The 27,786-nt window shown below is 39.4% G+C and overlaps 1 protein-coding gene across 25 annotated transcripts in view; it reads right to left on the bottom strand.

The window, feature by feature from the left end:
* LOC129770377 (small conductance calcium-activated potassium channel protein) overlaps positions 1-27,786 on the bottom strand; it is a 691,836-nt gene that overhangs the window by 123,819 nt on the left and 540,231 nt on the right. For all 25 annotated transcript variants that reach the window (XR_008742104.1, XR_008742103.1, XM_055773170.1 and 22 more), the window contains one exon: positions 11,254-11,349. Coding sequence is in view for 23 of the 25 variants with exons in the window: in XM_055773170.1 (XP_055629145.1) it covers positions 11,254-11,349 (96 nt within the window). In the remaining 2 variants the exon portion in view is untranslated. The remainder of the gene's footprint in view (positions 1-11,253; positions 11,350-27,786) is intronic.

Here is a 27,786-nt window from a genome sequence, read left to right as displayed (position 1 = left end):
TCCGAATCGAAATGAAAATGTCTCATTCTGTACTAGTATTTAAGACTCCATTAAGATAACTTTGAACTGTATTAATAAATCCATTTTTTCGACATTTCTCAGTCGTCGTTTAACTCAATTGGAAATCACAAACAATTCATTTTTCGGAAAATATCGACAGACGTTCTTAAATTTCATTGTTTAAGCTAACGAAATGTTTTAGGAACTACAGCTAAAATACTAATAGAGAATTTGGTTACTGAAAAATGACTGGAAAATCAGGAAATATCACGGATTTTTTTTTGGAATTTTGTGTCGACACCTTTTGTGTAGACACAATTGAACAAAATGAATATAGATTTCTCGCGTAACTTTTGAAAAGGTCCTAGGTAACATTTTCGTCAACTCGAGAAAAATGAAGTTGAAGACCTGAACACAACAATGATCGATGGGTTGAAACGAATGGCCTACTCTCAGATACACAATATGGGTTCCGCAGGGGCAAGGGGACGAATGATTGTCTTGCGTTGCTTTCTTCAGAAATTCAAATGGCTTACGCCGAAAAAAAACAAATGGCTTCAGTATTCTTGGACATAAAGGGGGCCTTTGATTCTGTTTCAATAGAGGTTTTGTCAGACAAATTACACTCTCGGGGTCTGCCGCCTCTGTTGAATAATATGTTATATAACTTGCTTTGTGAGAAACAGTTGAACTTTTCTCACGGGGATTCGACAGTAAATCGGGTCTCCTACATGGGCCTCCCCCAGGGCTCATGTTTAAGCCCCCTTTTGTACAACTTCTATGTAAGCGACATCGACAATTGTCTTACACAAAATTGCAGCCTAAGACAACTTGCAGATGACGGAGTGGTGTCTGTCGTAGGATCAAACGAATCCGACCTGCAAGGACCCTTACAAGATACTTTGAACAATTTTTTAACCTGGGCCATTGGGCTAGGGATCGAATTCTCCACGGAGAAAACAGAGATGGTGGTTTTTTCTAGGAAGCATAGACCAGCAAAACCAAAGCTTCAACTTTTGGGTAAACCGATCACTCATGCTATGTCATTCAAGTATCTTGGGGTCTGGTTCGACTCCAAATGTACTTGGGGGGCCCATATTAGGTATCTGAGTAAAAAATGCCAACAAAGAATAAACTTTCTCCGTACAATTACCGGCACCTGGTGGGGAGCCCATCCCGAAGATCTTATAATGTTGTATCGAACAACTATTCTCTCAGTGATGGAGTATGGCAGTTTCTGTTTTCAATCAGCTGCCAAAACACATCTCATTAAACTCGAGCGAATTCAGTATCTTTGTCTCCGTATTGCGTTGGGATGTATGCCCTCAACGCATACCATGAGTCTCGAGGTTTTGGCAGGCCTACTTCCACTAAAAGATCGCTTCAATTTATTATCGCTTCGGTTCCTCATCCGGTGTAAGGTTATGAACCCATTGGTGATCGGAAATTTTGAGCAGCTTATCGAGCTAAATTTTCATTCAGGATTCATGAGCTCATATCATGAATTCATCTCCATGCAGGTTGATCCTTCTTCGTATACTCCCAACCGTGTTTGTTTTCCTGACTACATCAATTCCTCTGTACATTTTGATCTGTTCATGAAGGAGAAAATCCATGGAATTCCAGATTATCATCGATCGGGGATCGTTCCTACGATCTTCAATGCAAAGTATGGGCGTGTCAATTGTGATAATATGTACTTTACTGATGGGTCCTCTATGAATGAGTCCACAGGATTTGGAGTGTTCAACGAAATTTTTAGCACCTCCCACAGTCTTCAGAATCCTTGCTCTGTGTATATTGCTGAATTGGCAGCAATACATTGGGCGCTGGACAGCGTCGCCTCACGACCTGTTGAACACTATTACATTGTAACGGATAGTCTTAGCTCTGTCGAAGCTATCCGTTCAGTGAGGCCGGAAAAGCACTCGCCGTACTTCCTTGAGAGAATACGAGAAAATTTGAGTGCTTTAACCAGACGCTGTTATGTCATTACTTTTGTCTGGGTCCCTTCACATTGCTCAATTCCGGGTAACGAGAGGGCTGACTCATTGGCAAAGGTAGGTGCAATTGAAGGCGATATTTATCAGCGTCAAATCGCCTTCAATGAATTTTATTCTTTAGTCCGTAAAAATACCATCGTTAACTGGCAACGTAAGTGGAACGAAGATGAATTGGGTCGGTGGCTTCACTCGATTATCCCTAAGGTTAGCCACAAACCATGGTTCAAAAGTCTGGACTTAAGTCGGGACTTTATTCGCACCTTCTCTCGACTCATGTCCAATCACTGTTCGTTAGACGCGCTACTCTTTCGTTTTAATCTTGCCGATGGCAATATCTGTGCTTGTGGCCAAGGTTACCACGACATCGAACACGTTGTTTGGTCGTGCGAGGAGTATCTTGTTGCCAGATCGAATTTAGAAAACTCTCTTCGGGCTAGAGGAAGGCAGCCCAATGTGCCGGTGAGAGATGTGTTGGCTCGGTTAGACCTTGATTACATGTCCCAAATATATGTCTTCCTAAAAGCTATCGATCTTCGTGTGTGATTGTCCTTATATCCTTATATTCTCCATTTCCTTTTCCTTCGCGAGAAATCAAATCCCTTCTTACTAACAATAGAATAAGGTGAAATGTAAATACATGTTAGATATAAGATAGGCTTAAGAATTGAGTATGATGAATGTGAGTGCGAATGTGAGTGTGAACATTGTCAACATATCCTTATATCCCATCCTTTTCCTGAAACAAAATGTCACCCTTCTAAACTCGAGCAAGCCGCGAGTAATCGGTTCTCTACCTCATTAACATTAGAATTAATAAAAAAATGTTTATGTATACTTGTAACTATACAGATAGGAGTTTGGCTCCTTTAAACTTATGTAACTGAGCCTGTAAAAATAAACGATTTAATAAAAAAAAAAAAAAAAAAAAAAAGACCTGAACATTATTCCGCGAATTGTCTTAAAAGGTATCGATCTTTATCACTACTTTTACCACTAGCAGTCAATAATAACTCTGAAAAACCAATCGTAACAGCTGTTCCGTGATTTGAGCTTAAATTTGAAGCCTCGGAGCGAAAAATGTTACATTGGATGTTTTGACTGGCCCTGTTTGCACATTGGACATATTACGTTTCACGATAAGAATTTGAAAATAACTACTGAAGAACAATCGAAACATCAGCATTTCATTCTAAAGACAGATTATTATTGTCATCACTCGTTGAATTGCACTGACATAGATAACAACACCTGAAAGAAACAAAAACTCAAAACGACCGAAGTAGGACTTCGTGTTGTTTTGATTGCTTTGTTACTTCGGACGTTTCGAGCGTCGGAGGAAAGAGGCGTCTGAAGTAACAGCCGAGTGCTTAAAATCCGAATCTGTACATTGGATATTTTTTGCATCGGCGATTAAAAGATGAAGAAGATAGATACGTGAACGATTGTTTTTGTAATGCATTCAATGATTGAAAACTAATAGCGTGCACCCATTAACTCGATTTGTTTACATTTGTTACATAGGACCTATTCAAAAGTTACGCGAGATTTGCTTTATTCCATGTTTCTACTTTACGACAAAAATAAATTGCTTTCTTTTCTTAACATTTAACTTTTAAGAAATCAAACATGTCAGTTATGTTAATGAAATACATTGAATCAAATATTTGCTAGAAATAAACTATAGGAGAGGACGGGGTATGACGGTCACCCTAAGCATGGGGTACAATCAAAAACAATTTGTACAAAATTGAAGCATTTCATTGTGTCAGCATCGATCTCCAAAAATCGATGCATTTCACCAAGAAAATGTTGGTGTCACAACCCCTCGATGTTGTGTCGCTCCTCAGATATCAGTGCCCCCAGTCAAAGCCGCACGCCCATGCCGCAGAATAACGGATGGATGGGCGAACAAAGGTCTATTTGTTATATCATAAAATGAATAGAGGTGAATTCCATGCGTAGAACGAACAGTGCAGTGAAACTAAATTGATTATCCTAAAATTTGTTGCTAAAGTTAAAATAATTTCTTAAATTTATTGAGCTTATCACAGTAAGGAAAACAAATTAAAATCTTACGCCTGTTGTAATAAAAATTTAAAATTCTATTATAGATTATATTAGGCTGTTAAAAAAGTCCTGCGGTATTTCCGTGAGGTGTCGTTGTAAGCGCGTAGTTCTAGTTGTATTCATTTTTTTTTTTTCCAAAATATATATTTTTATCAAGGCTCATATGGCGTTAGCCTCACGGGGCCGGGAGTTCAATACTTTGACAATTTTTCTTATTATCTATGTTAGTAATATGTAACCGATTACTCGCGGTCGGCTCGAGGTTAGTATTACAAGTGTTCTCGTAATTGGGATGTTGCTGTCTCCAATGCTCTGTACGTGTGCCCAACACGGGATACTTCCTATAGGGATGCAGCTGACCATTAATCAGCAACGCCCCCCTAGTCTGTACCTCATATCTAGCGTGGTGCGTCTTTCTCGACTCGAGGAATCCAGGATAGAATGGTCACTAACCGGCGCAATCATCAGTTCATGTAGAGTTGTCATGAGCGGTACAACATTTGGCTCTTGTTGAATGATCAGTGGACTGCACAACCTTTGGCCCGTGTATCTGTAAAGAGTGTGTGTATGTATTGCCGCGACTAAGTAAAAGTTTATCGATCGTATAGGAGGGATATAAAACGGGGACACAACGAAGGAAACATCATTAAACGTTGACATCGGCGTTCCTGAGGAACAGGTATAGATGAAGCAGAAGATCAGGATCACGGCTACCTAAGATATCCCGGACGGGGATCTCCGATTGTCTGCCTTGTGCTCTCAGTGCTCTAGAGAGCTGAGAGCGAGCAGTATGGAACCGGATACACGACCAGACAACATGCTCGATGTCGTGGTAGCCATCGCCACAATCACAAAGATTGTTTGCTGCGAGCCCAATGCGATAGAGATGCGCGTTTAGGTTGTAGTGATTGGACATAAGCCGAGATATCACGCGAATGAAATCACGACCTACATTCAATCCCTTGAACCATGCACTCGTCGAGACCTTAGGGATAATCGTGTGTAACCAACGACCGAACTCATCTCCACTCCACATGCGCTGCCAACTTACGAGCGTGTACTGACGAGGAATGTGGAAAAATTCATTATAGGCAATTTGCCTTTCAAAAAGTGTGCCTTCTAAAGCGCCCACCTTAGCTAGCGAGTCCGCTTTCTCATTCCCCGGAATCGAACAATGAGAGGGAACCCATGCTAAGGTAATCTTGAATAATTTTTCGACCAAAACACTCAATAGTTGTCTTATTCTAGTTAGGAAATAAGATGAGCGTTTATCAACCTTCATTGAGCGGATTGCCTCTATTGAGCTGAGACTGTCTGAAAAAATAAAATAGTGGTCGATGGGCAATGTTTCAATGATCCCCAGTGCGTAGTATATCGCACCCAGTTCAGCGACATACACGGAACAAGGATCTTTGAGTTTGAAAGAGGCACTGGAATTTTCATTGAAGATGCCGGAGCCAGTGGACCCGTTTATGTATGAACCGTCAGTAAAGAACATTTTATCAGATCTAACTTTCCCATATTCTGCCGAAAATATCGGCGGAATATAATCGGAGCGTAGATGATCTGGGATTCCATGGATTTTTTGTCGCATGGACAGATCAAAAATGACAGAGGAATTACAAAAGTATGGGAAGCAAACTTGGTTGGAGATGCCTGGTGAAGGGTAGTTGTATTCATTGTATCGAGTCATCCTATAGCTTGTTGGAAAGGTATTTTTGCGCGCTATAATATAGTCCTTGACAGTGTTTTGTTTGGTAAAGTCGTTCGTGAGTTATAGTGTCGCAAATATGGAGCAAAATAAAGAGAAAATCCGACATATTTTACAGTACTACTATGACAAAGGCAAAAATACATCTCAAGCTGCCAATAAAATTTGTGCAGTTTATGGACCCGATACAGTTTCCATTTCCACCGCACAACGATGGTTTCAACGTTTTCGTTCTGGTGTAAAGGTCGTCGAAGATGCGCCACACTCCGGAAGGCCTGTCGTCGAAAATTGTGACAAAATCGCTGAATTAGCCGAGAAAGACGGGCATAGTAGCAGCCGTAGCATCGGCCAAGAGCTGGGGATAAGTCATCAAACCGTCATTAACCATTTGAAGAAGCTTGGATTCACAAAGAAGCTCGATGTATGGGTGCCACACACGTTGACGCAAAAATCATCTTTGACCGTATCGACGCATGTGAATCGCTGCTGAATCGCAACAAAATCGACCCGTTTCTGAAGCGGATGGTGACTGGCGATGAAAAGTGGGTCACTTACGACAACGTGAAGCGCAAACGGTCGTGGTCAAAGCCCGCTGAAGCGGCTCAGACGGTGGCCAAGCCCTCAGTAACGGCCAGGAAGGTTCTGCTGTGTGTTTGGTGGGATTGTCAAGGAATAATCTATTATCAGCTGCTTCCCTATGGCCAAACGCTCAATTTGGACCTGTACTGCCAACAACTGGACCGCTTGAAGGTAGCACTCATGAAGAAGAGGCCATCTTTGATAAACAGAGGCCGCATTGTCTTCCATCAGGACAACGCCAGGCCACACACTTCTTTGGTGACGCGCCAGAAGCTCCAGGAGCTGGGATGGGAGGTTCTTTTGCATCCGCCGTATAGTCCGGACCTTGCACCAAGTGACTACCACCTGTTGACGTAGAACTACGTCTTTCAGGAAGTGTGCCAAATCAGAAAACAGGTCACGTTTTTGTGAAATAAAGTTAACGTTAATAACTATGTTCACAGCGAACAAATTCTGATACTTTGCACGCCAATGGAATCGGAAATTCTCTAAGATTCATTTGATATACTATACAGTACAATCCACTAATGCCTAAACAGATTAAATTAATGAAATCTGGAAGCATTCTAATTTTCCCATACATTTGTTCTGCCGATTTGTGTGCATTCCCGAACAGAGCTGTCAATAACGAGCAACTGACATTCGTTTTTGCCCGTTTTCAGCATACTTGGTTTAAATGAGCCATCCGCGATTTGAAGCCACACCACTTCTCGTTTGGTGGTCATCGAAGCATCACGGTTACCGCAGAGCGTCGAGCGGAAAGAGAATTGTTTTCTTGACGTGTGAAGGAGGAGTATGGAATAGAGTTTCTTTCCACAAGGCCCTTCTCAGGGCTTAGAGGCGGAAACCAAAAATAGAATAGAATGAAAACACAGATGCGAGTGAGCTAGCATAACACAACGAGCGGATATCATTCATGCCTAATGCTGAATTCACACACATACACTCACAGCTCGATACAAGGAGAGGAAGCCCTCTGTATCGAGGTGTGCTACGACAAAGAAGAGCAGTATACGAGAATGTTTTGTGCTAGTGCGGATATGGAAGAGTATCCCGAATTTTGGAATATAGATATGCACTACATTTATTCAGATAAACGTATATAGGAATATAGGAGCAAAAGGGTTCATAGTTTGTGATCGATATTTGAGTGAGGAGAAGAAAGTCTCTTGCGAGTTGAACCATATAAACGAGAAGTGCAGATAGCTTTAGACTCTACTCGACTCTTTCGAGTCTACTAAAGTGATACAAAATTAAATAGCTAAAAATATATTACAAAAATTTCGATGCATTCTAAAATAACATCCGAAGTGATATACAAGTGGATTGAGTAATAAAATTCCGCAGTTCTACGTCTAAAACTGCGGTCGTGTCCTAAATACAGCCCATTACAATTTTTTTTTGTCCATGGCGAATGAGCTAGGTAGTCAGAAGTTAGCCACAAAAGAGGCCTGTGAAAATTGGCTATCCGAGTTTTTTGCCAATAAGGAAGCGAGCTTCTATAACAGGGGTATTATGAAGTTGGCATCTCGTTGGGAACAAATCATCGAACAAAACGGCGCATATTTGACTTAAAACAGATGATTGTAACTAATTTTATGAACAAATGAAAATTCAAAAAAAAATACCGCAGTACTTTTCTGACAGCCTAAGATTTTAACTAAGACTATTATTTGAGCTTAACCTAAAATTCTTATATCCTACGAACCGAACAAAAGGTAAAAAAAATTAAAATTTTGCTAATTAAAACCTATAACTACGGAATATTAATTTCATATATAGAACTCGCAGTAATTGAATATAGGAATCAAGGAAGGAAATAAACCGGAGAAGAAAAAAACTAAACGATTCCAGATGTCACGGAATTACAGAAAGAGGATGGACAGACAACGTTGGAAGAAGGAAGGAGCTTGAAAGAGCAACTCAGGCCATCAAGAACGGATTTTCTTTGACCAACAACGAATGTGTTTGAAAATGCTCGAACAACAGTGAAAAGATTCATGCAGAATTCGAGATAGTGACAATCCTATTTTTCTGGTTTGGACTCTGGCCAAGACACCTGGTATCGATCCCAAAACATATGGGATAATGTTACTGATTATAACATTATCCCAAAATACTTCATATAAACATAAGTATGTTTTTTCGATGAAAATCACACTGGACCAAATCACTCCACAGACGGTCCAAATCACCCCGCATCAAATTTTATTGTCCTAAAATCATCTCTTCTATTTTATGATATCTCGCTTAACTTTAGAAAAGGTCCAATGTAACAAAAGTAAACAAATCGAGTTAATGGATGCACGCTCTTAGTTTTCAATCATTGAATGCATTACAAAAACAATCGTTCATGTATCTATCTTCTTCATCTTTTTATCGCCGATACAAAAAATATCCAATGTGCAGATTCGTATTTTAAGCACTCGGCTGTTACTTCGGACGCCACCTTCCTCCGACGCTCGGAACGTCCGAAGTAACAAAGCAGTCAAAACAACACAAAGTCGTACTTCGGTCGTTTTGGGTTTTTGTTTCTTACAGGCGTTGTTAGCGATTTCAGTGCAATTCAACGAGTGATAACAACAATAATAAGTCTTTAGAACGAAATGCTGATATTTGAATTGCTGTTTAGTAGTTAGTTTCAGATTCGCATCGTGCAACGTAATATGTCCAATGTGCAAATGCGGGCAGTCAAAAGGTCCAATGTAACATTTTTCGCTCCTAGTCTTCAACTTTAATCTCAAATCACAGAACAACAGTTACGATTGGTTTTTCAGAGTTATTCTCGACTGCTAGTGGTGAAAGTAGCGATAGAGATCGATACCTTTCAATACAATTCGCAGATTAATGTTCGGGTCTTCAACTTCGTTTTTCTCGAGTTGACGAAAATGTTACATTGGACCTTTTCAAAAGTTACGCGAGATATATTTGGTAGTTTGAAGCTTAATATAATGATTAAACTTCATTGATTGAGAGAAAACAAGTGTAGCTCAGTATACAATGTGACATTTTTTTCCAAGCCGTATTGGTTTGGAAATATTAAGCGATTTGCTTAGGTGGTCCAAATTCCCCCCTTTTCCCCTACTGGCTAGCATCGTTCTACGCACACACGACGATTGTTCATCGGCTGATAGTTCGATTCGCTCTCAATTCACTCTCAATTTTGGCATCCGACATACGTGCCGTGCGAACCACTGAGAATGGGATGCACCCTTTGCTCTCTGAATCTCTTTTTGATTCTCCATCACCGTTCTCTTCTCCGTAGTCAAACACAAATTAAATACAGTCGAGAATATTTCGAGAATATTCGGCCGACAGTTGGCTAGTGTGTGCACTCTTTACCAACACGACTGTTTGGTTGGCTCGGTGTGCGCACTAGCAACCCAACCCGACCAAACTATCGGCTGAAAAAAGTCTATAGTGTGCGGGGTCTCTAAATGTTTCACGGGAGACAAATCGTCGAATTTTGGTAAAATCCTTACATAGAGAAAGCTTAAAAGGTTAAAACTCCCAATCTTACACCATCTCACATCGGAAGACGTCTAAGGCAGCTCGCACACCGGAGCAATAAGCAACTAGCAAACTGCAATACGCAATATGCAACAGGCAACATATTTTGTTGTTCTTCGCATACCAGAGCAATGAAAACCCCTGACATTATGCAATAATCGGCTTAATGTACGAAACTTGTCAAAATATGGGCAATAAGTTGCTCTTCAACCGACACACCGTGTTGCTAGCGACATGTGTTGCTCTGTAAAGGCGACAGCGATATCGTATTGCGTCGGTGTGCGAGATCAACAAAAATTAAATGTAAAAATCCATTGGCGATAATATTGCTTATTGCATGTTGACAGTTGCAAGTTGCTTATTGCTTCGGTGTGCGAGCCGCCTTAGTTTTGCCAAAGCTCACGTCGGTTCATGTGAGCCATGGAGGGACATGCTATGTTATGATAAAGAATGTATAAAAAAATACATTATGCTATTTACCATAACGAAAAGTTCTTCAGTGATGAAATAAAGTTCAGATAGATGGCCTGATGGTTTCAATGGGTACTGACGGGATTTACGGAAGAAGGAACAATATTTTTCAACCAATAATTTTGGTGGAGGCTCGTGCATGGTTTGGGCGGAATTCTGTGCAACCGGAAGGCTTAAGATAGCTTTCACATCATTAAAAATGATAGGAACATACATACATGTTCTGAAATCCTCTCTTCTACCGATTTTGCGTATAAATCATCGCGAAAATTTCACATTTCAGCAAAACGATGCTACCAGCAAGGAAACTAAGTTATGAATTATGGACTAAAAACCTAATTTTTTGGACATACCGGCTCGCTCTACAGACTTGATTCCTGTTGAAAATCATAGGGGACCCTTGTACGCAGAATCTACACTGAGGGAAAGCGGTACACCACGATTAATTAGCTCAAGGCCGCAATATCGAAGACATGGGAAAATATCGACAAATTTGTTCCGCAAAATTTGGTAAATAGTATGCCAACACGAATTTTCTAGGTTAGGAGAAGGAGAAGGAGAAGGAGAAGGAGAAGGAGAAGGAGAAGGAGAAGGAGAAGGAGAAGGAGAAGGAGAACTTTTGCTATTATATTGTTATTGAAAATCCAGACATATAAATGCTGTGAAAAAATCTTGGATCCAGTTATCAACCAAATGGTGTCTCGTCATTAACTTAATCGAAAGATCACGTGTATTTAGCAGCCTTTGTTGATAAGTTCGAAAAAACTTCAAATGGAGAAGAGAGCACTGGAGCAATAAATCTTCTATTTGCTGTGAAATATTTGTGAGGAATATAATTTTGGTTTTGGTTATAACTACTATAAACTATTATTATTCTATCAATAAACATGAATATGAGATTCTCACACTTACCTGAACTTCCAAGGCATGGTAGGCTACAATGAGCCCGAGTAAAATCACAGTCGATACGGATATTAACGTTTTTAAAGCAGTTGAATAAAAGGATGCCTGCGAAAAAAGGGAATGTATATCTAATTAAAAACACGAATGCTACCGTTTGAAATATAGTTTGCGATATAAGCATAGAGGTATTTGGCATTTGTGAAAAACAAAAAAGGAATGATCGTGATTGACTTTTATTATTACCAACGCCATCAGCAACATCATTATCTTTATTACGAACAGTGAAACGTATTTTAGATACCGTAGTTGTGAATGATGACATTCATGTGATAGGTTTTGAACTTTCATCAATGTTTTTACACTTTGGGAACAATACATATTTTGAAAAGAAGCCTATATATAACTATAGTCTAGCATAAAATCATTCTGCGCTTCAATCTATTTAAACTGAAAACTATATGGACTGACATGTCGTTTACATTCCAACACAATGATTTTATCTGCCGTGTTGTTGGCAAAATCTGGCCCTGTTATCGTTCACCTCAAACATTATTAACATAAAAACATACCCTGCATGCACCAGATAAACCTAGTGTACAAAAACAACGGTACAATCATCTGTGTTGTGTTTGGCAATTATGCAAAGTACCTCCCCCGTGGAGCGGTATGTAAAATAATCCACAACACTTGTGTCGTCTGGATTGACAAATGGTTTGTACCGTTCTCGAGAACCAGGACAGCCTCATGTGACAGAAACTATGAGGAATTGATTCTCTTCTCTACCAGGCCATTCTCGCACAGAAAGTTGGTAACGTTATTCGAATTCTCAGATGATAAGTTTTTTTTTGCGATATGAATGATTCTCTGTGCATGGTACAATGTCACCGAAAGCTAAGATAGGAACCCAAAATGTGTTCATTTTTCCACAAAATTTTGAATATCGATGCTTTGTTATACCGGTGCTTCTATATTGCCTATTCATGATTCTGTATGGCACTGAAAGCCTCATCCATTTCCGATTTTTCCCCTTAATGACTCCTATTATTGAGATCCCCATGTAAAACACCTACCATTATATTACGAGAGTCGTTCAAAAAATAAGTTTCAGTGCCTCAGAAATCGCGGAAAAATAAAGTTATGACAAAAAACAAGGTGATTTTCGTAATCTACGTTTTATTTTCTATTTTTCTACATAATCGCCGTAACGTTCGAAGCATTTTTCATAGCGTGGCACGAGTTTTTCTATTCCTAGCGCGAAATGCGTATCATCCAACTTTTTGAAGTACGATGTAACTGCGTCACGAATTTCTTCAATGTTATCGAATCGTTGACCGCCGAACGCCTGTTTCATCACCGGGAATAAGTGATTCTCGCTAGGGGCGAGGTCTGGAGAGTAAGGAGGATGCTCGAACACAGTTCATTTGAATTTTTTCAATTGCTCTTGAGTTACGCGAGCAGAATGGGGCCGCGAATTATCGTGGACGAGGAACACTCCTTTCGTCAATAAACCTGACCTTTTGTTCTTGATCGCGGTTCTTAATCGGTCCAAAACATCACAATAGTACGGTGATGAAACAGGTGTTCGGCGGTCAACGATTAGATAACACTGAAGAAATTCGTGACGAAGTTACATCGTACTTCAAACAGTTGGACCCTACGCACTTTGCGCTCGGAATAGAAAAGAATAGAAATAGAATAGAAAGGAATAGAAAGGAATAGAAAGCTATGAAAAATGCCTCGAACGTTACGGCGATTATGTAGAAAAATAGAAAATGAAACGTAGATTACGAAAATCACCTCTTTTTTTGTCCTAACTTTATTTTTCCGCGATTTCTGAGGCACTGAAACTTATTTTAACTAACTATTCATTTATTTTAGGGGTTATCCTGTCATTTTGAAATTGACGGCCATAAAAATTCTTTTTTTTAAATTTCATCAATTTCAAAAAAAATAATCTTTTGGTGAATCCGACACTACATACATTTTTGAGTACGTTTTTGAATTTTGAGTTACGGTTTTTTGGAAAATAGGTGAATTTATGTTGAAACGCCCTCATAAAAAATCAGCCGTATTAGAAGTTAGTCATATTAAAATGAAAATTGTTATTGCGGGTTGCTTATACCTCATGTATAAGGTTTGAAAAAATGGAAAGGGTCCGGTCAAATCGATTGTATTTCGACTAATTTGACATATGTCCTTCAAACTTACTTTATAGGATCAGATATGAAGGTTTCAATCACAACTCTGATAGATAACACTGAAAAAACTATTTGAAGTATGAACTGTTGAGATATGGAAATTACCCCTAGCTGATTTAATCAATGACGGGTACGATCCCAGGATGGAACGAAAAATAAGTTTCAATTTAATTTTCATGCTTATGTGGAACGCTCAACCGACAATTATTACAAAACACCAGAGGGTTGCATCTCTAGAGATTAGCTCAACAGCTCAGCACGTTGGATACCACGGATATAAAAATAAAAGAATTTAGCATCATTAATGAGCTGTGGGATGTATAGCGTTGCGAAATCGTAAAAAATGTATCAATAATAAATTATATGAAAATTCATTCCGCAGAAAGAATAAAAATGTTGGCTTCCGAATAATTAACTTTCTCTTCCATACTTTTTGGTATCCTTGATTTATGTGCAACTTGGTGGTCACTGAGTATGATTTTGCATAACAAGAGACATTTGCAATAACAAAATTGTTCAATATGAACCATAAGGCATAATAAATCGATTTCGGAAGCTTATTGTGCTACGGAAAATGTATCGGATTTTGAAATATACTCATCTTTGCTTGCAAAGGCTTGAAGCCTCCATTTATTTTGTGTTTCGAAGCTATCACAACCACTCTTCGTCTCTATCTTTATTTTGTGATTGGCGTTGGCGTTCTGATAAAATAAAACTGTTGGCTTTTTTTTTGTAGCGACGACAGCTTGGTATGCCATTGATCATTTGAATATATTGTTGTTTTGTGAATTATGCAGTTTGCGATGTGAAAATAATTGCGTTACAAGTACAATAACCTTTTTTGGAATTTTTCGGTTAAAAAGAATGAACCAATCATTTTCAATCACGCCATGCATACGAATTTGTATATCATACTACTGATTGAATTATATAACCAGATTTTCATTCATTCTTCTTCTTGTTTTTCGTTCTTCCTAGTTGGCTTAGAGCTTCGTCAAATTTTCAGACAATTTATGAGGTTCTCATTTTCCTTCGTTTTGAATCACCCTATGGCGTGTGAGCTATTGGAAACAACTGTTTCAGTAACCATTTTGGTTGCTTCCCAATTTTTCTAACGTGAGCAAAAATGCTAGCAATTATTGTTTTCGGGTTTTTAGGCTGCCCTGAGTGTTTAAATTTCAGAACATCACTACTTATGAATTGTTTGTATCACTCTTTATATATTGTAGGAGATGCATCCTAATCACTATACCATTCTATAAGCATCGAATATCTTGTAGAAATAATTCTATATGATGACTGAATGTTATCGGGAAAGCTCAAGTCTAAGAAAAAAATTGAAAGCCTTAAGGTGAACAGTAAGTTAGTTAAAGTTAGTCATATGAGAGAGAGACAACGAACGTCAAAAATGTAGAAGGGCCTAAGTCCAGAGGCACGGACGGAAACTTGACGTAGGATTCAAATTAAATCATTCAATACCCCAAATGGTGGGTCCAGAAAAACCATTTGTTAACACGAAACATCATTAACACGAATTTTATTATGATGATGTTCATAAAAGTACATGAAAATATTTTTTGATGAAACCGAACAGAAATGTTAATCGTTCGGTCGCTTACTCAGAATTTTTCTCTGATAAGCAGAAAGTATATGAACATTCAATTGGAAAACAAATGCATTAAATCGACAATTTACATCTTTGTCGAAAATCTAATTTAGATATAATGATGAAACCAGTCCTAATTTGAAATTCAAAATTGAACACACACTAATAAAATAAACCACGTGTTACATACATTTTGCTTGTGCATCTAAATATCGTTATTTGTTTAGTTTTCTCCAAGCGTTTTCCTTATATTCCGTTCCTTCCAGCGCATTCTGCTTTCCACACTGAACAGTTTGTCCATCTCTACCATGGAGACTAAAGCCTAAATTGCTTAGATCTATTGATCTTCTTAGTCTTCGTAGTTTTTTTTTGTAAAAATCTGCCTCAAGAACAAGAAAGGAAACGGATTTTGTATCCAATGTATCGAGTCATGCTTCCTTTACAATACATGCTATTAATCGCATGCGATATACTCACTTGTGACATTTTTCAGTGCAGCTCTTTACCATGGTGCGCGATATCGCACGATAAGATATCATTATCTGTCTGTCAAACCTGCATCCCTCTAATCCTAACTTTAATCATACTGCCATTATTTGTTATGGACAAGGTCGTACTAGATTGGTGGAACAAAATCATATCGCTACACCCAAAATTGATTTTTAACTCATGTTTTGTCATCTCGATTTATTACATTAAATGACACATAACATAACAGAAAATGTCATGACTCTCAAATACTGGTAAGCATTTGTATAATATACATGGTACAGCAATATAAGATTAATACGAGCGAGCGAAACATAAGACAAATAAGCTTTCCGCATACTTTGCCACATACACGGCCCAGGCCGAGATAGATATTGGTTTCCTTCATGCGCTCCTTTTTTACTCTTAGAAAACACTTTCCAACTTCAGTTTATAAACCGGTGCAATATTATCAAGCATTTGCTGAACCGCATCATCAGCCATGTGGATAGCTGATTTTTCTTATCAGTAAAAACATGTTACTTCAATATAGAGAAATCATATTTGAAATGGAAAGGTAATTTTCTTTCATAATTTATATTTTCTGAGTGTTTATTCAACCCAATGCGAATTTTAATTGGTTAACAACACCTAATACTATATGTAGAGTACATGGGAAATCACTTTTTCTAATATTTCTTCACTTTTCTAATTTTTCTCGCCGTATAAACTTTTCTTGAGTGAAAAAGAATACAACAAAACAAACAGCTTAAACCAAACGACCCGTTCTCGAGCGGGAACGCACCTTGATTTTTATTGATAAAAATTGAAATGAATCGTTTCATATATCAATCATTTTTAACACAACTGCTACCATATACAATTTCACACTTACACTTGTACTAGGTTTTTCATAATACACGTTCGGTCATTGATATGAAATTTCACGAAGCAACCAACATCAAAGTTCCAAAATTAAAATTTTATTTGCTAAAATTAATCGTATCACTCACCTTACTTGCAATATGAAAATGCCCCCGACTTGCATATATTTGCAATGCAAATTTCCCCCGGGCACCTTGGTTTTGATGTCTCTGTTAGGGACCCCACATGTGTCGTCAATTTCGACCATTCAGAAGTATTCCATTAGAATAGGGGTTGATATTTTTCAATTGTTCGATAGTTAGTTTCATGACATATATTACTTTCTTCAATATAAAAAATTTCTATGGAGTGCCGAAAGCGATTGACGCAAACATTTCATCAATCCATCATGAAATGACTGATCAATTAGCGTTTGAAATTGGACAATTTTCACGATGTGCTCGATTTTCGATTTTCAATTTGTACCCCATGTTTCTGAAAGACGTGATCCTACGTCAAAACAAATAGATGTCTACTTCCATACATACAAACATTTTAAAGCGTTGGGGGACAGATGACATTATTTACCTATTTGACGCTTCAAGTCACGAAATGGCATGTTTTTTGTCGAAAAACAAACATGAACATTTATTTCGATGGATCGTTCCACCCATCTAGCATATCTTGTTCCACCTGTCTGATGTATGTAGTGTCTCCTGTCAAAGCAACGCGATTTTTGCAACCAAAGCTTGGAGAGTTCTATCTTTTTCGCACTGTCATGGGTGATTTCGCGCTTTGCTCTGATTGCTTGACGAATAAAAATCGTTATTGAAGAAAAAAATTGCGCTCATTGTGAATGATTGTAAATCCGGCATTACTGGAGATGTATAATGTAGGATATACCATGAGAATCAGAATGGGGTCAAGCTAAATGAAACCGTTTAAAACATAGATGTAAAATATAGAAGGCTAAACCTTTTTATTGATAAATACAAACTACTCAGATTGAGAGGAAGATGTGAATATTTTTTAAAATGCTGAAATGATTTTATTTATTTTTGAATAATGCATTTAAATGCATTGTTTTGGAATATTTATTTAACATTTTCACGTGAACATTATTTCTGCCCTCTCCCCCTCACCATGGACATTGTCGTAACCAAGACGGGTCTACGGTACTAGGTGAGGCCGTTTCGTCACTAAGTTGGTTAGGGGAGCGGTATATGAAAACAATACGGAAGAAAGCAGAAGGGGAATTATTTTCTTGAAGCGTGAAAGAGACAGACTGATCACGAGCGAGCTTGGGCACAAGCGTATTGTGTTTTGTTTACAAACAAAACACAGTAGACTTCCAAGATGGCTGAAGAGTGGTTTTAGCAAGTTGGCCCACCTTAGTATATACTTCTACGCGCCTTGGTCGTAACCTCTATCCCTCCTAAAGTTGTCTGCGTGGTATATGGACAGCCCCTTAGAGTAGGCTAACCAAACGTACCATTTTTAACGGGACAGTACCGTTTTTTCGATCATTTTTGGTTGTCCCGCCTTTTTACCAATCTGTACCGTATTTTGAGTACAAAAATATATATATTTATTTCTTTAACATTACTATCAATATTCTTCTTTCGAGTGATTGGAATTCGGATTTTAACATTGCTCAGAGTGTACGCAGGGAAAAAGTTTGTCTGTCAATTGTGTGTTAATCTATATAAGTAAAAATGTGAGGAAAAAGCTGTTGGTAAGCGGAAAAGCCGAAGAAAGGATGGTCCGATTTTAGAGTTGTTTATTTTGTTGTATTTGTCTCTTTCCTTAGATCAATATAGTGGAGAGAAAAATCGGAAAATTTTCGGAAAACTCTGAAGGAAGGTCGGAATTACATCATAATAAGCGTTGTTAGTCCATTCGATGTTTGCGCTATCGAAATTGATCTTTGTTCGTAAGTGGAAATTGATTTTCAGGCGAAATAACGCATTTCCATATGTTATATCTATATAAATAAAAATGTAAGGCAAAATCTGTTGGTAAGCGGAAAACCCGAAGAAAGGATGCTCCGATTTTAGACTTCTTTATTTTGTTGTATTCGTCTCTTTCCGTAGATCAATATAGTGGAGAGAAAAATCGGAAAATTTTCTGAAAACTCTGAAGGAAGGTCGGAAAATTCGGAAAATTGAATTCCCACATGTTCGAAAATTACATCATATAAGCGTTGTTAGTCCATTCGATGTTTGCGCTATCGAAGTTGATCTTTGTTCGTAAGTGGAAATGCATTTTTAGGCGAAATAATGCATTTCCATATCTTATATCTATATTAATAAAAATGTAAGGCAAAATATGTTGGTAAGCGAAAAACCCGAAGAAAGGATGGTCCGATTTTAGACTTCTTTATTTCGTTGTATTCGTCTCTTTCCGTAGATCAATATAGTGGAGAGAAAAATCGGAAAACTCTGAAGGAAGGTCGGAAAATTCGTCGGACCCGATACAGTTTCCATTTCTAGCGCACAACGATGGTTTCAACGTTTTCGTTCTGGTGTAGAGGTCGTCGAAGATGCGCCACGCTCCGGAAGGCCTGTCGTCGAAAATTGCGACAAAATCGCTGAATTAGCCGAGAAAGACCGGCATAGTAGCAGCCGTAGCATCGGCCAAGAGCTGGGGATAAGTCATCAAACCGTTATTAACCATTTGAAGAAGCTTGGATTCACAAAGAAGCTCGATGTATGGGTGCCACACACGTTGACGCAAAAAAACATCTTTGACCGTATCGACGCATGTGAATCGCTGCTGAATCGCAACAAAATCGACCCGTTTCTGAAGCGGATGGTGACTGGCGATGAAAAGTGGGTCACTTACGACAACGTGAAGTGCAAACGGTCGTGGTCGAAGCCCGCTGAAGCGGCTCAGACGGTGGCCAAGCCCTCATTAACTGCCAGGAAGGTTCTGCTGTGTGTTTGGTGGGATTGTCAAGGAATAATCTATTATGAGTTGCTTCCCTATGACCAAACGCTCAATTCGGACCTCTACTGCCAACAACTGGACCGCTTGAAGGTAGCACTCATGAAGAAGAGGCCATCTTTGATAAACAGAGGCCGCATTGTCTTCCATCAGGACAACGCCAGGCCACACACTTCTTTGGTGACGCGCCAGAAGCTCCGGGAGCTCGGATGGGAGGTTCTTTTGCATCCGCCGTATAGTCCGGACCTTGCACCAAGTGACTACCACCTGTTTTTGTACATGGCGAACGAGCTAGGTAGTCAGAAGTTAGCCACAAAAGAGGCGTGTGAAAATTGGCTATCCGAGTTTTTTGCCAATAAGGAAGCGAGCTTCTATAACAGGGGTATTATGAAGTTGGCATCTCGTTGAGAACAAGTCATCGAACAAAACGGCGCATATTTGACTTAAAACAGATGATTGTAACTAATTTTATGAACAAATGAAAATTCAAAAAAAATACCGCAGGACTTTTTTGACAGCCTAATATATAAATAAAAATGTAAGGCAAAATCTGTTGGTTAGCGGAAAACCCGAAAAAGGGATGGTCCGATTTTAGCCTTCTTTATTTTGTTGTATTCGTCTCTTCCCGTAGATCAATATAGTGGAGAGAAAAATCGGAAAATTTTCGGAAAATCCTGAAGGAAGGTTAGTCTATTTGATGTTGGCGCTAACGAAATTGATTTTTGTTCGAAAGTAGAAAAGGATTTTCAGACAGAATAACGCATTCCTATATCTTCTATCCATATAAACAAAAATGGAAGGCCAAATGTGTTGGTGTGCCCTAAACCCGAAGAAGGAATGGTCCGATTTGAGCTGACTTTATTTTGTAATATTCTCTGTATCAAACATGTACTCCATGCAACAGAGAAATATGTTATTTCCAAATGCTTGAAGAATCTTGAACGAGAATTGTGTCTGAAAATAATTTTATATTATAAGGACGAATTCTTGTAGAAGTACTAGACAATTTATAGTAAAAGGAAATTGTAAAGTGTCAAAGGGTAATCAATCAATGAAGAGTTCAGTGATTGGACTCACTAACTTTCACTTAGTAAGAAAACGTGGATGTTTGAAAGTATTCAAATCAAAAATCTATTTTGAGCGGGACGAAGTTCGTCGGGTCAGCTAGTTCAGAATAATTGTCAAGTAGCATTCGTAGACTCAATTTTGCGATAGACTGTACATCGTCCATTTCATCTTATGTGTGGAAGTTCCTCACGTAATCACGTGGCATGCAGTATTCCAATGGTTTATTTTTATTGACGTGGGACTACGTCTAACCGGAATATATGGGAAGTAAAATGAAACCCTAAACACACAACATGTAGGAAAAAATGAAAGATTTTGAATTCTTATAACTTGAATATTTCTTAACATATTGCGGACCGCTCACGAATTTACTCGTGTTTCGCGTTCCGTCTGTTGCGGATGGATCAAGCAATAACCCGTGTTTTCTCCGATTGATGATTAAATGCTTAGCTTGCCAAGAATCTAACAAGACCTACCGATGGCTCGCGATGGCTTTCCACGCTGAAGAAAATGATCTCATTCGTGAAATACGAACAAATGTAGCACTCAAGTTTGCCCCAAAACGTGCGGTCCTTAATATGTTGATAGATCGTAGAGATGTTTGCATCAATTAATAGGAAATATTTCTATGCATTTATCAAAATTGATAATATGTTATTTTTGATAGATAAACAATTGAATAACTGTGAAATGTCAAGGGTTGTCTAAACGCTCTAACTTCCACATTTTGATTGGTCCGATTTACGGTTTCCCAAACACAGAGTTCAAAACCAAGTTGTCTGGGGAAATCGACATTGCAAACACATGCAAGTCAGGGGTGTTTTGTTTCTCCCGTGGGGAAATTGCATTGCAAATACATGCATGCATGTTCAAACCGAAATGTGTTTCCCCAACACGGATATCAAAATACAAACAATACAAACAAATACCGTTACTAAGCCAACGGTAGTCCCAAGTCAATCTTGTGGTTATATCATAAATATAACCCACTCATTTTTGACGTAGGATTACGTCTTTCATTTCTGTACCGGGATGTAAGTTCAATGTTTCGAAAGTGAGAGAGTGACGCTGGACTGCAAGCTTTTGAACGTTAATACTACTTTACCGGCTGAATGGAGTGGTACAATAATAACTTCATCCGAAAGATAAAATGTCAACGAATTATTTGATTGTCACTTATTGGTCCAAAAAATCGTTTCAATAGTTTAAAAATTGCTATGAAAGCAAGCTATTGAAGTCTTAACAATCTAGCTCATTGATGATGATTGGTGATCGCAGTGTGTTCCCGATCACGGACGCTAAATCTAGGCACCTGGAGAAACCGTCATAGCGAATACCTGCATGCAGTGATTTTTTTTGCTCGTTGCATTAGTGTTTGGAAAACCCATAGCGGACACACGCAAGGCGTGAGTACTTCCACTCGCATCAGTTGCTGTTCTGCTTTCGCATGGAACAGTCATAAAAAAATGTTTGCGTGTGAATGCGTCCGAGCGAAGGAATATTCGCACCCATTTCCGCATTCGACTTCATGTTCCCGTGATACAATCCAATAGCATCAATTTCTATTCTGCTTTCGCATGGTACAGTCGTGAAAAAATGTTTGCGTGTGAATGCGTCCGAGCGAACGAATATTCGCACCCATGACTTGGTGTCAATGTTGCCACATTGAAATCTGGTTTTCCGAGCTATAAAATCTTTTTTATCTGTTGAGAACATAGAAAATCTGTATTGGAATTGTATTCCGGATTTTACACCTGATAAGACTTTTGCGTAAGATTTAAGTACGAAGTACGAATTGCATACTTGTAGTAAACCTATATTCTGCTTAGCCATATTTTGAAGCTAGTGATCACTGAATCACAAAAATGAATCACGTATCAAACATCTTCAGTTGCTTTTACGAGGCCACTCAAATTCCATCGGTACGTTTCGGAACCACTAACAAGTTCGAAAGAGTTGAATTTTATGTTAATAACAATTCCATACTTATACTCATCCACCCACACGCTATAAAGCAAAACTTTCAGCAATCTTCCAAAATATACATTCGTTCATTAATTAAGAATTGATTCAGATGCAATTTCAAATAAATGATTACCGAGCCAACGGTAGTCCTACGTCAACCTTGCGATTATATCACAGATATAACCCACTTCTTGTTTTTTCATAAAAATTCTTAAATATACTAAAATTCTCATAAATTGAACATCAGTCGCACTAGTTTAAGAAGAAGTATCTGCTTGAAGGTCCTGAATCAATTTGAAAAGAACAATTTACTTTTGAATTGCAGTGAAATGATTTCTGGTCCTTCGTTCGAGCTGTAGTATAGCTCTGAATTGACAATAAATTTGCTCAAAACGAAATTTCCGTCTTTGGGGCTTAGATGTACTGCATAATCCAATTTATCCTAAAGATAGGTCATCATTGGTAAATTTGACACATTCCTGATTCTTACCTCTCCTAACGGTAACACGTACTATTGATAATTGATATACGGAGGCCACGCAACAGAGGCGACCATTCTGGTAGCGAGTATGATTCTAACATTCCTGTCTTTCCACTGGTGATTTATTTAATTTCGAATCACTGGAACTCTCACATGGATTGACCCTCTCAAATCATTTAGTGTGTTCTTTGTCGAGATTTCCCCGGGTTTAGCTCAATCTGTACAGCAACTACGGGGTCTGAAGTATACCGTAGACTACGCTTGGAATATATTCTCGTTAGTTGTTTCACAAATAGAAGATTCGAACACTCCTGGGAAATCATTTCCCCTAATTATACCTATTGAATTACAATACTGATCAATTCATCATCTCGCCAATGGTTTATTTCAATACACGCATTAGTTCCATCAGAGGCAAACTAGCGTAACTAAACTCACATTTCACGACTAATTAATACAGCTACAGTTTAGTAATTGATAACTGAATCACTGCAAATAAAAAAAACCTAACATCTCGTTTGGTCAGGATTATAGGCGTTGTCAGTTTAAATTAATACACCATATGTAAATAATAACTTTCGATATCCGGGGGAAGGGAATCGAATTGGCAACGTTTCCCTATCGATGCTCAAACATACGGAACCGATGTTAACCATTAGTGCGGCGCACAACAGGCATGAATGGTGCGTAATGAGTTGGGTATGCACCCAACTCATAGCTATAGATGAAACATCCCCGTTTACGTAACATTTATTCTGCTTATCGGAAAAGGTGGACTGGTAATCGAGAGGATTAGTTTTCAGCGGCGGATATGTTTGAATTTAATTATTGAATCAGGACCCTTCCTAATATCGAGTACAGTGGAGAGTGAAAAATTTGCCATACTCGGACCGTATTGGAGAATGACTTCGAAATTAAACTGTAGCATTCCCATTAACTAATATTGGTGGGTGGGTGATTCCGGTGATTCAATTCAAGCTTTAATCTTTGAAGTGGTTACGTTAAAAAAGCTACATCTTTGTAGTCAAATTATGTATGTAGTACTAACTTCATATTTAACAGAATATTGATTTGAGTATGGGACGCTCGGGCAAGTAGAGAAAGTTCTCGATTTAGGCGTAGTGATGGATTAATACCTTTTTTGACGTAGGACTACGTCTAACCGTTCAATATGGGGGCCCATTTCAATATTTCAGTGTGAAACTGTGTTCAGTTTTTGAACGCTAATACCTCCTCAATTAATGAATGCATTTTGGTTCCAAATACACACATTGATAGGAAATATCCTCAGCAATTGTTTATATGCTACACATTACGGGTTCTCAGCTCATATTAAGTTCAAATTGATGAAAAATTGGAAGAAAGAATTCCCTACATTCCCATACATTTTGTCTGCACTCCCGCAGCGAACAACTATTCATTACAAGCAACCAAGGGTACGGGCGAAACGTGAAGGTGAAGGTGGGGGACGAAAATGTGATTATGAATAAATATAGGCGGTCGCTACAACGTTAACTATATGGCTATATAAAGTGAGCGATGGTGGTGCTTGGCCACATTCTATCATCGGACGCCAAGCAGGAAAGACGCTATCTTGGGATTGATTTACAGCATAAGAGATATCGCTGCATTTGCAGGGGATGTATGCGGTGAGATAATAACGCAAGAGGAAGAGACAGGAGTTTCTATGCGATGTGGGGCAGGAGAGCCTATCGACGTGTGTTAGGCCGAGGACATAGTAAACGCGATGCGGTGCGGGCGCGGGATCGATTGCGGGAAAGATTTTTTGTTTACGACTGTGGAAATCAAATGCAAACCGCCCGGACCTGACATAGTAAACGCGATGCGAACGCGATTTCAATGCGGCGAAACTGTGTGTGGAAAGTTTTGCCGCTAGTGAGCGTAAGTGGTGGTTGCTAGACGATTTTCATAAATATCTTCACAAGCGAACTCATCGAATGGATATAAAGATTGAGTTGTTGAATTATTATTTTCATTTTGTTCGGTGAATTATATAACTTTATTCTTATTTACATAATGCATATAACGAAAACGTTTCGTTAAGGGCTTTTCATTTACCATGTTCACAGATAAAAAGGATCTCACAATTCAACTGTTTACAAAATGAAGGCATGTTATTATATCTGGCATCCTTGTGCTGGGTTGTTTACATGTGGTATGGAGTGGAATGAAACATCAATAAACGGCACGATCTGAAGCGATCGGTATGTCATAGCACGCGATGAGCTCCAATTCATCGCTCCGCATCGCGTCGCATCGCACCGCACCGCGTTTACTATGTCCTCAGCCTCAAAAGCGTTGGAAGCGTCGCGCCGAGTGAAGGAGAGGCTAATCGCGCTCGGTTTGATTGAATGCTGGAGTTTTTAAACGGTTTCATTTAGCTGTGACATGTTTGTATGTAACATGTTTGTCTATAGCGCTGTACCATATTAATTGAAATTTGACTCCCTTCCTGGTGACCGATTGATCTGAAATTTGGAACACACCTTTATCTCTGCAGTCATTATAAAACTGCGTATCTCCTGATCTTCAAAATCCAAGATGGCGGCCGCTACAAAATGGCGGACTACATATTTTCTCGAAGCCGCATCAATATGGGTATCAAATGAAATACTTGACAGTTATTCATGAGGAATCCAAAACCAAACTATAACCAGACGGTAAATTCCTATTACGATATGCTTGCCATCAAGTGTGTGTTCGTTGCCGGCTGAACAATAACCCCTACAACATTTGCACCGCGTTTGAGTGTTTAGATGCAAATACGAAACAATCAAAATTTGTTGTGTGCGGAGGTTTTATTCTATCCTTTCAATTTTGTGCATGAAAAGTTGGTAATTCTTGGATCTGTGCTCCATGATATTCGAATAATGGACACCCCTTGGTGTAGTCCTAGTCTCTCCGGTTATGTCCCTGACATTACCCACCCGTCTTTTTGAATTGCCACATGGAACAAAAAGGAAGCGCTGCCACAACTTGCTCATGACTTCGGGTAAGAGTTCACTGATCCGCATGCACTTTTAACAATCTATACCAGTACTGCGGTTGGTAAACAACTGGACTAAGTGTACCATCGGTATCTCGCGTACCTGTAGGCATACAATATACCCCTGGTCCTTAGCTTCTTGTCCAGTAATTCCTATCCCTACCTCCCCGCGGAGCCGGCTGGGGTACGAGTAACCATAGTGAAGATCGGGTAACCAATCCCGATGGGATCTTGCTCGTATGCTGACAGGGAAGCGGGCCTATTCGAGCGTCTGTTCATCATGGAGGTGCAGTTCAAACAGCGTTGGGGACCAGTCGGGGGCGGCTCATTGCTGCCCTCTTGCCTGCGGGGACTCTTAATAGAGCTGTGCACGATGGTCCTCCGGCGAGACGGGCGGTTGGTGCAGACCCTGCAAGCCATCCATATAAATGAAATGCATAGGAAAATTCACACAGAAACTCGAGACAGGACAATCGGACTAGACCCAAGCAAAGAACAACGACTAGAGATCGGAAATTCGGAACATGGAACTACAAGTCTCTCAATTTTCTTGCGAGTACCCGAATTCTTTCGGAAATATTGAGAGCGCGCAATTTCAACATCTGCAGTAGAAGCAGTAGAAGGTGTGCTGGAAAGATTCGATGATGCGATGTAATACCATCTTCCAGAGCTACGGTAACACGCACGAGCTGGGTACAGCTTTCGTTGTGGTGGGGGCCAAGAAGAGGAATTCAGACCGATAATTGGTAGGTTCAGCGCTCATCCGCGAACCAACGGAAAACGTCCTTTATCGACTTCGCTGCCTCCAAGAACATGGCCATACGCAACACCTTCTTCCAGCACAGCCTCCAATACCGTTACACCTAGATATCTCCTCAGCAAACAAAAACACAAATTGACTACGTTTGATCGACGGTCGGCACTTCTCTGATATCATCGACGTCAGAACCTGTCGTAGCGCTAACATCGATTCAGATCACTACCTGGTGATGATCAAACTGCGTTCTAACCTTTAACGAACGAGTGCATTTTTCTAGAACGATGACCAATTGGCCGACGGATTTTTAAGAAATTAAGTGCTTTATTTTTAGAGCGAGAAAAGGTGCTCGAAAAGGAATGCCAGATCACGTGGCATGCATAACAAAGGCATAACCTAACAGAATTCCTGAAAAATAACGGAATGCCGCATTCGATTTTTTTAGAATATTTGTAATGTCGCGACTATGGCGACATTCGTTCGTTAACGGCTAAACTGTCAGTCGTCAATAACATAAGACACCAGCGCTCACGTACTACCTACGATGACTGCATGAGCCGAACGTTGCTGCAACGTACAACGAGGTACGGTTATGTTGACATTTTTAAGAAGAGACGGGCAGTCTATGTTAGCTGTCAGCAGGTCAAACACGAAAAGTCGCCGCAGTTTAGTTCGTCTGGATGCAAGTGTTTCAAGGTCGATTAGTTTACAACGATCGGTATACTCCGGAAGTCTGGAATCGTCCCTCCACGGTAGCTGGCGTAGAGCGTAGCGCAGGGAATATTTTTGGACTCTTTAAATTTTTATACACTGTACTGCATGGTACGGAGCCCACACTGGGACAGCATATTCCAGTATGCTTCGCACAAGCGAACAGTACAAGGCCTTGAGAGCATACACATCGGTGAAGAATTGCGTACTACGTTTAAAAAATCCAAGAACTGTAAACGCTTTGGCCGTGGTCCGTGCTATGTGCTCGTTGAACTGCAGCTTGCTATCAATTATCACACCATGATCACGAATAGAGTGGAGGGCGCAACAGTCGAGAGCTGAAGTGATGGTCCAGTATATCTTCAGATCATCCGCAAACAGCAGCAATTTTGATCGCAATCGTAGACACAGGTCATTCACAAACAGAACAAAGAGAAGAGGAAGACTTCTACAAGGCGATGGACTTTCCTG

The sequence above is a fragment of the Toxorhynchites rutilus genome, chromosome 2, assembly GCF_029784135.1.
Source record: "Toxorhynchites rutilus septentrionalis strain SRP chromosome 2, ASM2978413v1, whole genome shotgun sequence".
NCBI classification, from domain to species: Eukaryota; Metazoa; Arthropoda; class Insecta; order Diptera; family Culicidae; genus Toxorhynchites; species Toxorhynchites rutilus.
Note: the sequence above shows the minus strand (reverse complement) of the source record. Positions and strands in the feature narration are given on the sequence as shown.